This window comes from Artibeus jamaicensis, unplaced genomic scaffold, assembly GCF_021234435.1.
Source record: "Artibeus jamaicensis isolate MK-2021 breed Jamaican fruit bat unplaced genomic scaffold, CSHL_Jam_final contig_1803, whole genome shotgun sequence".
Lineage (NCBI taxonomy): Eukaryota > Metazoa > Chordata > Mammalia > Chiroptera > Phyllostomidae > Artibeus > Artibeus jamaicensis.
Window position 1 is genome coordinate 199,410 of NW_026521356.1, and position 12,673 is coordinate 212,082.

The 12,673-nt window shown below is 56.7% G+C and overlaps 1 protein-coding gene across 10 annotated transcripts in view; it reads right to left on the reverse strand.

Annotated features, from left to right (window-relative positions):
• Window positions 1–4,057: 4,057 nt before the first annotated feature.
• Window positions 4,058–12,673, reverse strand: part of FOXP4 (forkhead box P4) — a 51,446-nt gene continuing 42,830 nt past the window's right edge. For 5 of the 10 annotated variants that reach the window (XM_053670948.1, XM_037155149.2, XM_037155156.2 and 2 more), the window contains 6 exons: window positions 12,252–12,353; window positions 8,684–8,805; window positions 8,031–8,129; window positions 7,129–7,195; window positions 6,400–6,569; window positions 4,058–5,986 (listed from right to left, as the gene is read on the reverse strand). In XM_053670948.1, coding sequence (XP_053526923.1) covers window positions 5,839–5,986; window positions 6,400–6,569; window positions 7,129–7,195; window positions 8,031–8,129; window positions 8,684–8,805; window positions 12,252–12,353 — 708 coding nt within the window. In that variant the 3' untranslated portion in view covers window positions 4,058–5,838. The remainder of the gene's footprint in view (window positions 5,987–6,399; window positions 6,570–7,128; window positions 7,196–8,030; window positions 8,130–8,683; window positions 8,806–12,251; window positions 12,354–12,673) is intronic. The other 5 variants (XM_053670979.1, XM_053670967.1, XM_053670983.1 and 2 more) reach the window with 1 other exon arrangement.

Sequence of the window (12,673 nt, forward strand, 5' to 3'; positions counted from 1 at the left end):
ACCTTCTCAGGAGGAGCTGTTTTTCTAAACTTTTGATCCTGAGGTAGAGACAGACTGCAGGTGTGGAGGAGACTGGGCCTGTGATGGGATGTCACTGTGACTACCAGGTGCTACGAGTCGCTGCCCCTGGTGGTCCTCTAGGCACGAACATATCTGAGTAGTGGCCTGTGTGCACCCTACTGTCTGTCCACACTCAGGTGTGCTCGTGGGAGTGTGCACGCACACTCGTGTGCAGTCGCTGTGAACTCCCCACCTCACACAAGGGCTGCTTTGTCTTCGCTGCTCCGACTCCCTTTTCCATCAGAAGGCCCCTGTTTGGTTATTTTTATGGGGTGTTTCGGCCTTTTTCTCCGGTCTGTCAGTTCCTCAGTGACTATTCCAAGCCCCAACTTACCTCACTCTGCCTAGACAAGAAGGCAGCCGGGGTACGCTGAAGCCAGCGCCCAATTCCTGGCTCTGAGGCACTCTGTACCTCAGTTTCCCCATTAGGAGTCTCCAAATAAAGATGCAGGGGCAGGGGGGCAAAGTATGCCCCGGTTGGTGTGACTCAGTGGATCAAGCACTGGCCTGCAGACCAAAAGGTGGCCGGTTTGATTCTTGGCCAGAGCACATGCCTGGGGTGCGGGCCGGATACCCAGTTTGGGGGGTGGGGGAGAGACAATCGATCCGTGTTTCTCTCCCTCTTATTCTTCCTCCTTTCCCCTCTCTCTAAAAAGACATAAAATCTTAAAAAAAAAAAAAAAAGACCAAAGTAAATAGTATCACTAAACAGCTAAGCCACTGAGCCTCCCTCCTCTCTTTCTCCGCTGGCAACCCAGGGTTTCTCATTCTTAACGCCTCATCTGTCAGCTTCTTTGCTTTGCTGTGTCTCTGTTTCCTCTTCTGTAAAATGGGATGATGATAGGATCCAAGTCAGAGTTGTGGGGATTATACTAACTATGAAGCTCCTAGTCCAGTGTTTGGTACCTCATAAAAGCTCATTAAATTTAATTATTTCCCTTACGAATCTTTATGGCGCCCTTTGTTGTGCCCAGTGTGCTCCAGCGCTGCCGTCCCTCCAGATCCTGTCTCATCTCCCTCCCCATCTCCTGGTTCTGTTTAGGGTGTGTAACAGGTCGCAACAAGTTGGAGGGGCCTGGGACTCGTCCCCTGTCATCTGCCCTGGGATAGAGGCTGCTCTCTGGGATATGGGTTTGCAGGGATGCTGTTCTCAAGGGAAGATGAGCCCTTCCTCCCACCTCTCCCCACCCCAGGGGTAAGTTTACGTAAGGAGCATAAGATCTGCTTTGTCTAAAGCGCCCTCTGCTGGCCATTAGCAAATGGCCTTGCGTAGGGGTGGCCACCAGTTAATGGTAGGAGGAAGAGGTTTCAGAAGGTGAGGGGAAGGGGAAATTCTGCTCAATGCAGATCCCAGAGTGCTACCTCCTCGCCCTAAAAATGTCCGGCTTGGAGTACCCCTCATTTTTTTCCAAACTGAGAACAAATTCTGAAGATAGCTCCCCTCTCCCTGTCAGGACAGAAATGCTAAGAGCAGGACAAGCTGTCAGCCACAGTAATGACCTGCCCCAATGGCTGCGGATAACAGCAGGAAGGAGAAGCTAGACATCATTGGGAACTTCCTGGCAGCAAGGCATAATCGTGGGAGTGGGGGAGAGGCAGTTCTTACTTAGAAGAAGGTAATAAGGTGGTGTGAGGGAGGGGTATCCCTCATAGCATCCGATAAGAAAATTGTCTGCAAGCCCAATACACTTAGAAGCTGGTGGTCCACAGCAGTGCCATTTCTTATATTGCAAGACCCTCTCTTTTGACAAAGCCCAAAATAGATCTTCACTTCATGCCCAAATACACTGACCAGGCATTTGCCACGTCTCCGTGGGAGGAATAAAATAAAAATCAAAACAAAAATTATACCTGGCTGGTGAAGCTCAGATTGAGCACCGGCCTGTGAACCAAAGGATTGCGGTTCGATTCCCAGTCAGAGGACATGCCTGGGCTGTAGGCCAGTTCCCAGCAGGGGACGCACGAGAGGCAACCATATAATGATATTTCTCTCCCTCTCTCCTTCCTTTCCCCTCTAAAAAAGATAAATAAAATCTTAAAAAAAAAATTCTAGTTGAGCCCTGACTGGTATAGCTCAGTGGATTGAGTGAGGGCCTGTGAACCAAAGGATTTCGGTTCGATTCCCAGTCAGGGCACATGCCTGGGTTGTAGGCCAGGTCCCAGTGGTGGACACATGAGAGGTAACCATACATTGATATTTCTTTCCCTCTCTCCTTCCCTTACACTCTAAAGATAAAGCAATAAAATATTTTTAAAAATAAATAAATAAATAAATAAACTTTAGTTGAAGCAGAAGAAACTGCAGTTAGACAGCTGGGAGAACTGTCCCAAATGAGGCTGAGTAGTCTCCTCCCTGCAGCCGTGTCCAACCCATGGTACATGGCTGCGTGCGGCCCAGGATGGCTATGAATGTGGCCCAACACAGAATCATAAATTTACTTAAAACATTATGAGGCTTTTTTTGTGATTACATATCACAACGTATTTAACGTGTGGCCCAGAGACACCAAAAGGTTGGCCACCCCTGCTTAGTCTCTGGGGTCAGCCTGTAGACCAGACCTTTTTCTTCCAGGGGGGAGTCAGGGGCTGGGAGCCTGGCAGCCAATACTCTGGATGCCTTGGGTCCAGGGGGCTGGTGGTCCCGGTGGGACGTGGTGGCAGTGGAATCGTAATTGTTTCTATGGAATTGCCACTGTCCAGGTTAGTGGTATGTCCAGGGCCTGAAAGCCTCCACGGAGGGCAGGGAGGGGCAGAGAGGGAGGGGCAGAGAGGGAGGGGCGGAACAGAGAAGACCGGAGGGTGGGAGGGAACGGAGGGAATGGTGCTGGGAAGGGCCAGAAGACAGGCCAGGGACAGGGAAGTCACCGACTCCAGCTCCAGATCCCACCTCCCACTTCAAGGCCCACTTCTCCCCAAATTTGGCTTTTGGACCGCTCCAGCCATTTGGTGGCTTGTGGGAAGGGCAAATGCTTGCATTTATGCTTCAAACCCTTTCCTCTCCCTCCCCACTTTCCCCAAGCACAGCTGACCCTTGAGTTATACAAGTTTGAGCTCCACTTACATGTGGCTGTCTTTGAACACTCAGCCGGCCCTCCTCATGCGTCTCTGGGTTTGACCAAACCCATGTGCACAGGGCCGACTGCAGGCACTGTGGTGTTGTTCTGCATCTCTATATACAAGGGACTCAAGCATCTGTGCAGTTGTGTTCGTGGGGGCTCCTGGAACCGATGGGGGCTTCTAGGGATGACTGAAGCTTGGGGGGAGTCAAAAGTTGTGTGTTTAGCTGCATGGAGGTCAGAGCCACTAACCTTATCTTCCAAGGGTCAACTCACACACTCCTCCCTGGGCCCTAAGGATAGAGGCCTGGGGTCCCTGCCCTAAGAGGTGTCAGGATGCATCTCTGGTTTCAACATACCGGACTCTTCCTTTTCTTTTCTCCCCCAGCTGTCCAGGTCCTGCATACGAGCCCGCCAGTACTGACACTGCACACGTGGGCATCGCCAACAGCCCTGCCCCAGCAGCTTGATGCCCCTGCCCCCGGCACACGCACGCCCCTATGCAGGTAGCCCCCGTGAAGACAAGGGTGACAGGCCCAGGGCCTGTGGGTGGATGTCTCCGTGGGTAGTGGCCCAGGTAAGTGTCCTGCAGCTGGACTCCCAGCTGCAAACACACCAACAAGAAGTTGTATTTCAAACCTGGGAACTGGGACGAGTGGTGACTTTGGGAGAGAGAAACGATGAGCCATGTTGCTTGAAAGGAAACACCACAGAATGCCCAGAGGATGTGGGAGCGCGGACAGAAGCAGGGAAACTGAATGTCGGCTGGAGGCCTGGTGGCTGGCTGGTGCCTGGTGCACAAGCCCACTCACCAACCCGCAGAAAACGCTGTGACAGGCGCCCCCACTTCCCGCTGGTGTCTCCTGCCCCCAGCTCCCCAGAGCAGAGCAATTTTCCACTTTAATGCCTCCCCCCCCCCCAACGTGGTGACACACACAGGGCCCGGTGTATAGAGGACGTTTAATATTTCTGTGCTGGTCAAACAAAACACAGGTGGGGAGTACACAGGGGAGGGGGCGGAGGGCCCCCTGCCTCTTGGGAGGGGTGGCTTGTGAAGGGACGTATGTGGGGGTTTCTTGGGAAATAGTCCAAGGAGTCTTCTCAGCAAAAGGGGCCTAGCCCAGGGTGTCACGAGAGTCCAACACACCCAGTCCTTGGCCTCAAGTCGGGATCCCCCATAGGGGGTCTGTGGAGAGTGTCACTTTTTTCCAGCTCCTTTGCTGGAATCCACACTCCCAGCGTGATGGGGGACTTGGTCCTAGAGAGGGATCTGGAGAACCCCAGGAAGCAGCCCAGGGTTGGGACTAGGGCTCATATGCCCGCTGCCCACGGGGGTGGAGGGGCTGAGGGCGGCCCACCTCCGTCCCCTGCCCTCTTTCCTTCTCCCGGCTGGGCAAGAGCAGAGGGGAGGTGAGCAGGGTCCCCAGCCCCAACTGAGTCCCAGGGTCCTCAGGGTTGGGTGGAGAAGGGGTGAAGAGAGAGGGTCTTGGCCACCAACAGACACTGTAAACTTTGGTTTAAAACAATAACTTAAGTGGAGGGAAGGCTTCCAGCCTGGGGCCGGGGTTGGGAGAAAAAGGACCGGGGAGGGGGGTGTGTAGGAGGCGACAAAGGAAAAAGCGAACAAAAAGTTTTGGTTTTTGCTTCCGGCATAAGAAAGGTCTTTGGTCATCTGTTTAACTGGGGGGACAGGAAAGAGGTGCTGAGGGTGGGTGAGGGAGGACTGTAATAGAGGACCTACAGGCTGGGGGCAGGAGTGGCCTGCTGGGTCACAGCAGCCACCAAATTAATCCCACCGGCCCCTCAAGCCCAGTGTCAGCCTGGCCTTTCCCCAAGACAGCGGCAGGATGTGGCCGGCAGCCCAGGCACCACCTCTGCCCCACCCCTCCCCTCAAGGGTGGCTGGGCTCCCTCCGGCGGCCCCACCTCCAGAAGTCTGCCTGGCACGGACAGGAGGCGGCGTGGGGCCTCTTCCTCTGCTCCCCGGATGGTGGGGCAGCTGCAGGGACATCCAGCAAATGGGTGGAGGCCAAGTTCAGCCTGGGTCCCATCTCAGGTGGGGAGAAGGGGTAGAGCCAGGGACCCTGCCCCTGTGTACCCCACATGGCACACAGTTTGTACCACCCCAGTTGTGGCTTTTGAGTGGGCACAGCCGAGGGGGCTGGTTCTTCTGGGGATGGGTGGAAACTTCAGTTCCTCCACCCAGGCCAGGGTGGAAGTAGGAGTTTAAGGGTGGAGAACTTTTTCTTCACAGTATGGAAAAGAAGGTGAGAGGGAGCACAGATCAGGGGAGTGGGGGGCCTCTGGCTGGAAAAAACACTGCCAGAGCCAGGTGCGAGGGGCCCTGGGTCTGAGAGGGGTGGCTTAGCCCCGCCTGCGGGTCTCCACAGCACTGCGGGGGGGGGGGGGGGCAGGGGGGGCCCTGTAGGGAGAGCTGGTGGGGGCGGAGGGCCCTGCTGCTGCTGGTGGCGGGGAGGGTCTGAAGAGGGGTCTGGGCCCTCCGTGTCCTCTGCTGGTCCCAGACCAGGGGTTCTATTTCCCCTTGGGGGTGGGACCGTCCCTGCCCCAAGCGTCTGTCAGTCAGGTCACACTGGGAGTTGCTGGCCAGTCCCCCCATCTGAGTCCCGAAGTGCCTTGAGGTTTGGACGGGGCTGTGGAGTGGGGGTAGGTGGGGCCTGGGGCCAGGAGGGGTCTCACCCCTGCCCTGCCTGCCCCTGAGGCCCTTAGGAGAGTTCCTCTCCAGGCAGCTCCTCCTCCAGGTCCCTGTCTTCCGTGGGCCCGGCAGTGCTGGGGTTGGAGGGCCCCAGGGGGGGTCCGGGCCGTCGGTCTTCCTCCGCCTCGGCGGGCTCCTCTTTCACCTGCACCTGGTGGCTGTGATAGGAGGGATCATGTGGGCACCCTGGTGGCCTTCCCCTGCTCCCCTTGAAAACCCATCCAGAATTTTGGGGCACAGAGGGATGTCCACATCTCCCCTCCCCAAGACCTTATCATCCCTGAGCCACTGGGGCCTGCTGTCTTAGGTCTGATGGAATTCCCCAGGGCTCCAGTCAGAGGAAAGGGGAGAGGAGAGAAGATGGGGGCGGGGGAGAGGATGTAGAGAGAAGGGGTGGGTGGGTAATGGAAGGAGGAGAGAGAAGAGGAAGGAGAGAAGGACCCACAAGAAAGGAAGAGGCCCCTTGTCCCGGGGGGCGAGGCGTGGTGAGAGGCACCCCCACCTGCAGTGGGAGAGGCTCCGTCCCCGGCATCCGTGGGCACTGAGGGCAGGGGTCCGTGCGCGTGCTCACCTGTACTGGGGCGGGGAAAGCCGAGGTGGGCTGCTGCTGCCATTGCTGGGGAGCGGCTCCCCCGGGGCGCCCACGTCGTCGTGGCTGAGGGGCAGCAGGCTGCTGGTGGAGCCCGGGTTCAGCACGCCAGGGCTGCTGAGGATGGGGAAGCTGCTCTCGGCCAGGGCGGCCTGGGAGGCACAAGGGCAGGCCCTGTCAGTGGGCTGTACCTAGCCAGGTTTTACCCCCTCCTCACGCCCACACAGCCTCCCATGTGTCTGTTTGTGTGCCGGCCCGCTAGGGGATCTATCTGGCAGCTCCCCCAGCCCAGACTCAGCCTTTAGAATACCACACCTCCCACAGCCAGAACTCTGACCCTGACATCCTCCCTTCCAGCTCTCCCAGGAATCTGCGCCTCACTCAGCTCCTTTCCAGGAGACAGAGGACCTCCAGACTGCCAGGCCAGGGAAGGAGACCCTGGGGATTATGCCACCGCCCTGCTTCCTGCCCTGCTCTCCCAGACCTAGTCTTGAAAGCAGAAGTCCTCCCACTGCAGCTGAGGTGGGGCAGAGGGTCGGGGTTCTGGCTGCCCGGAGTAGTCTTCTCCCTTCTTTTCTTGCTCCTCCCCCTTCCTAAAGATGGGGAGGGTGGGGGAGGGTCTCTCTACAGATCAGGGTGTGTTGAAGAAGAATCAAGGGGGCAGAGGGGCGCGGGGGAATGACTGGTGGGCTCCGGGAAGGACCTGATCACCTGGTAGCTGGCATTAAGTGCTCCGTAACTGAGGCTGGAGATCATGTTCTTCACCAGGGTAGGGCTCCTGGAGGAGAGAGAAGGTAGCGTGTGGTTCGTTCATTCACTTACTGCTCACTCACCTTGACTCTGACTAAGGGCTCACTCTGTGCCAGGGACCATTTCTGCCCCATTCATTGCCCTGGGGCGGGGGTGGTCAGAGCAGGGTGGCTCCTGTCTGTGGTCCCTGCGTGCGTCCCACCTGGCTCAGTTCCCACGCTGGCCTGGCACAGCAGGTGCCAGCAGCCCCCGCACAGGTGAGGTGCTGGGCCTCAGTGGCTCTGGAACGTGTCTCAGAGCTAGAGAGTGGGAGCAGGGGCCCCTCCCAATGTCCGTCCTCACGTCCTGCTGCCCCAGCACCTCCTCTCCGCGGTGTAGAGTTTCCGGTGTCTGGCAAGGTCCAAGCTACAGCCTTGACAGTCCCCTATCTGTCAAATTCACCCTCTCCCCAGGACCTGCATTTTGGGACAGCTAATAAGTCATGTGCTCAGGCAGCGACCGTGTGCTCCTTCCCAAAGGCTTTCCTGCACAGGAAGGCACTCAGGAGCCGGGTCAGGGGAAGCAGTGGCTCGACACTGCCTCTTCCACAGTGATCACCCCCCCGTTCACAGGGGCCTCAGAGGTCATGCAGCTGGTAGGAAGGGATCTGAACCCAGGTCTCCTGACTCTAAGTTGGTAATGAGACGTGCAGACACCAGCTGTGATTGGCACGTGGGGGCGGTCAGAAGAGGACGCTTTCCTTCCTCTCCCAGGCCCCAACCCTGCTCCTGCCCCAACTGCTGTTGGGGGTGGAGAGGCTCTTGCCCTGGGAGAAGGCATCTTTGAGGGGAGCAGGCACCCACAGAGATATCCATCTGACTTGCCTCAGACCTCTCTCTCCTTCCCCTGGGGCCTCAGGGTCAAGAGCACAGGTAAAGGGTAGCCCGTGTGGGGTGGCTGGAGTAGGGAGAAGGCCTCTGGTGCTGGAAGAGAAGCCCAAAGAGGAGGTTTAGACCCTCTCCCAGGTCCCTCAGTTGCCACTGAAAATGCCATGCGGTTGAACAGATCACAAAAGACAGGTCAGGGACTCAGCTCTGCCATTAATCTGCTGTGTGACCTCCCTCCAGCCCCTTGTCCTCTCTGCGCCTCCTCTCTGATAAAGTGAAGACTTGGGGCCCGGGGCTCTCATATGTTGACTCCTCCTGTGATGAGGGTGAGTAGCTCTGGGGATGGCAGACCAATGGTCACAGTGACTAGCATGTGCCCAGCTCTGGCCATGGACACTTGGGGCCTATTTCCTTCTAGTGAAATATGCCCCTTGGCTCCTTCACTCAGTCAGAAGGGCGGGCAGAACAAGGCACAAATGCCCTCTTTCTAATCATGTCATTTCCAGATTCCAGCCTCCCCTGAGCCCCTGCACCCCTTTTCTCCCCACCTCACCCCCAAAGTGGGGAGCATTTGGTGCACTGGGGAGGCAAGGTGGTGGCCGGGCCCACGCCCTGGTGGATACACCCCGCCCAGGTCCTGGCCCACATACCCTGTCATCTTTGGTGGTCTCCGCTTCTGATACTCCCGCTCGTCCACAGTCCACACGGCGCCCTTGACGTTCTCCACACGCACAAAGCACTTGTGCAGGCTGAGGTTGTGCCGCACGGCATTCTGGGGGGTGCAGTGACAAGGGGCAGGTGCTCAGAGGCAGGCTGGGCCCTGCCTCTGCTTAGGTGAGCACACCTTATTCCACCTTCCCTGACCCAGGGACTGGCAGGGGGAGGGCCACCCCCTGGCCAGGGGTGGGGGGAGAAGCCCCCCCTCCCTGCCCTTGGAGTCTGGTGCTCCCGGCCTCTTTACTACCGATAGCCCATTTCATTATCTGCCCCTCTTCTTCCTGCAAAATTCTGGAAAACTGTCTACCAACTAAACAGTAGGTAGTTAGTAACACTCTGTGCATTATCATTAATCAGACACACAGTAACTGTTACTGAGGTTTCTGAATGGTCACACTCAGGCCTTGGCATCTCAGTGAGCCTGGGACACCTTATCTCAGGTGCCCAGAGAATTTTCACTAAGCTTTTAAAGTTTGGGGGATAACTCAGGACCTCTTACGGCAGCCCCTCCCCACTCTGGGAGCAGGGGAGCCCGGCTTGGAGCTGTGCTGCAGAACGGAAAGCTTACTGACAGCCCGGGGCACACAGAAGACGCCTAAGACAGACTTGCTGAAATAAACCAGAGAATGGAGAGCGTGGGTGCAGCAGCCACAAGGCAGGAGGAGGAAAGAAAAGAGGGAAAGTCACCTTGCCACTCCCACCTCCTTCTGGCAGGGTATCGTCTAGAATTGAGGTCATCTGGTTTGTAGGACACTTGGGTGAAGGTGGGGGTGCTTGGCCCAATTCCCTGCCCTCCCCGCCTCCCCCCTCCTTCACCCTGGGAGCCTAAGCTAGGGCCCCAAGCCACCCACTTCCCCCACCCCCTACCCTGTCCCTCAGTCCTGTCCCTACATTCTTCTCTGAGCTTCATCCCCGCTAGCCGTCCCTGTCCCTGTTACCTGTCCTCCCTCACCCCCCACCCCCATCTTGTCTCCTCTTTACATTTCTAAATGGGGAAGAAAGCAGGCAGGGCGGGCAGCCTGTGCCCCTGGAGATCCCCTCTCCCTCTCCTCCTTCCAACTCTTGCCACTTGCAACTGGCCCGATTTCATTACCAATTTTAATTTGCCTCTAATTAAATCCTGTGTATTTTTCCGACTCGCTTGCTAATCCACGAGGGAGGCGGGTGGCTGGAGTGGAATCTCTTGGAGCGATAATTACAAAGGGCCTAATCACGCCGGGGCTCCTGCCTTGGAATAAATTTGCCCGCATTACGGGGCTCCGATCCTCCGCTTTGCAAATGAGAATGACCCCAATTTCCGAGGATGGCCTCACCGGGGCTTTTTTCCCTCATTTCGAAGCCTGATTCGTGATGAGAGACTAATTCGTTACGCTGAAACATTAACGGCAATTTCAGGGGTCTGGCGGGGGCTGCGTAAACAAAAGGACAGGCCCACAACATCGGCCCTGGAAGGGGACGGACACAGGGGGAGGGCTGGGGAGGACCATCCACTTGGCAGATGGCAGCTCTGTCCCGGATGAACAGCAGCTGGCCTGGCCGACACTGCCTCCCGACCCCTCTTCCCTGGTCTGAAGTGGATAGCATCTCAGGGTGGGGGCCAGAAGGGTGAAGGAGGAGGGCAGAAAGGAACCAGAAATAGTTAAGAGGAGGGACCTCAAGGGAGATAGGTGGGTGGAAAGTGGAGGTGGGAGGGAAAGAGTTGGGTGTAGACAGGGTGCATTTCCCAAGTAACACGAAGGAAGGTTCGAAACGCCCGAAGGTCAGAGTGAACCTCGAGCTGACACAGTCTGTGTGCCCCAAGTGGGGGAAGCAGCAGCAGAGCACTGCTGGCTGGGAAGGCCACCCAGCCAGCCATTCAGCCAGCTTACTGCTGGGACTGAGGCGGGTGAGGGGAGGTGGAGGGGAGGACTCTGCAGCGAGAGACACACCACCGAGGTGACCAAGGCTGGGCAACCAGGTGAAGGTGGCATGAGAGGCCAAGGGCATTAGGCCACGGGGCTTCGTGACAATCATCAGGTGTTTCAGGAAGCCACCTAAATGCATTCCCCCTGATTTCAAGAAGGGAGAGTAAAAATTGCTCTGAGGTGGTATGGTTAAGAGAGAACAGGAAAAGGGGGGGGGGAGGTGAGTGGTATGCTGCCCCCAAGGAAGACACTGTCTGATAGAAGGGAGGCTCTACATTGTCACTCCTAAAGGCAAAGGGTTAACATGCCATGTGTAAAGTAAACATTACTAGTAACCATAATGATTCACACAGCAACTCTATTATTTACAAAACCTAATATCCAACTGGCCTAGAGGTTGGAGACTGCGCTAGGAGGGCCTAGGGAAGGCCCTGCAGGCTCACAGAGAGGGCAGAACTCTGGTTGGCCGGAAATTACATCACTTGTAGCCAATCAGAGTAGCTGTCCCAGCCTCAGAAATTCTCACCCAAGCTTTGGAAATTGGGCCTGGGGATACGGAGGATCATGGAACAGTCTCTCTTGCTGTACTTAGCACACTCCCAGAGCACAGAAGGCTGGGCCCTGTGCAGACTCCACCCAGTCCCGGGCACTGATGGGGAGGGGGCCTCAGTGACACTTGTAGAAACCTGGCAGGATGGGGGGAGGGGAAGGAGTAGCCTGTTTGACTGCAGTTTCTGCACTGGCCAGCAGGGGGACCCAAGAACCAGGGATCCAAGTGCCGTCCTGAGGCAGGGACTCCTCAGGTGCCTAAACTTCCCCATAGTGCTCAACATTTCCCTCTCTTTACCTGCTCCCCCCACTCCTCCCAATTTAGACATGACTTCCCCACTCTGCTGCAAAGACCCTAATCTTCTCACCCATCAGACTGACACACACACAGACCATCCTGGCTATAGAGAAACAAATGGCTTAGCAGCTCAGCCCACATCTCAGTGTCCTATTTTTCTAGGGTCCCTCACTCGCTTGCTTCTGGTCCCACAGGAAAACTCTTATGGGCTGAAGGTGTTGAAATGACTAATTGGATGGAGACAATTATCTTCCTGCAGCCGACGGCGGATTGGGGAGAGCGAGTGAGTGCCTGTATTTGAGCCCCAGTGTACACAGTCCATGAGTCTCAGTGCATCCTGAAGCCTGCGCCCCACGCCGCCCACTCCATCCTCAGTTCCGGAGCATGCGCCTTCAGAGCAAGGCAGCCGGGCCTCGAGGGGATCCTGTGAGTGTAACGCGGGCCTCCCTACCAGGCTCAGGCATTACCAACTCTCAAGGGCCCTACTCCATGAGGCTTGGGGCCCAGGGGGAAGCACTCCAGAGAAGAGGAGGATTTCTTCCCAGAATGAAGGCAACACAAGGCTAGAAGGGAGGGAGTCATTAAGAGGCAGTTCAAGAACATTCCATGGCCCCTAAAGAGGTAGGGGTGGAGAGAGAGGCACATCCCAGCCCGAGCTCTGGTGGGACTGTTAGGTGTGCTCAGTCTCAGGGAGACGTGTTGTCCAAGGGTGACTGGGGCCCCGGGCGGGGGGAAAGGGCCGTGCCTCACCTTCCAGGTGGCAGTGTTTCTCCGGAAATAGGCAAACATCCTGGTGAACCAGTTATAGATCTCATTCAGGGTCAGCTGCCTGTCAGGGGTTTCCAGAATGGCCTGTGGGCAAGGAAGAAGCAAAGGGACCCTCAGTTTAGGCCTCAAAGGGTCCCAGGCTTGTGAACTCATCCCCAGGGTCTCTCTCTTCTGCCTGGCCACTAACTCACCCTAAGCACAGAGGAGACTGGCTGCAGAAGCCTGTGGGTAAGGATGGGGGATACTCATCCATCCTTAGCAGGGCAGGCTGGTTACAGCCCAGCCACAAGGGAACACAAGCCTCAAGGGCTGTGCACTTGTGCAAGGGGCTCATGAACTTCTCCGGAGAGAAAAGGGCTCCAAGGGAGTGGGAACAAAAGCAAGATCCTTGGGAGAGGTATCTA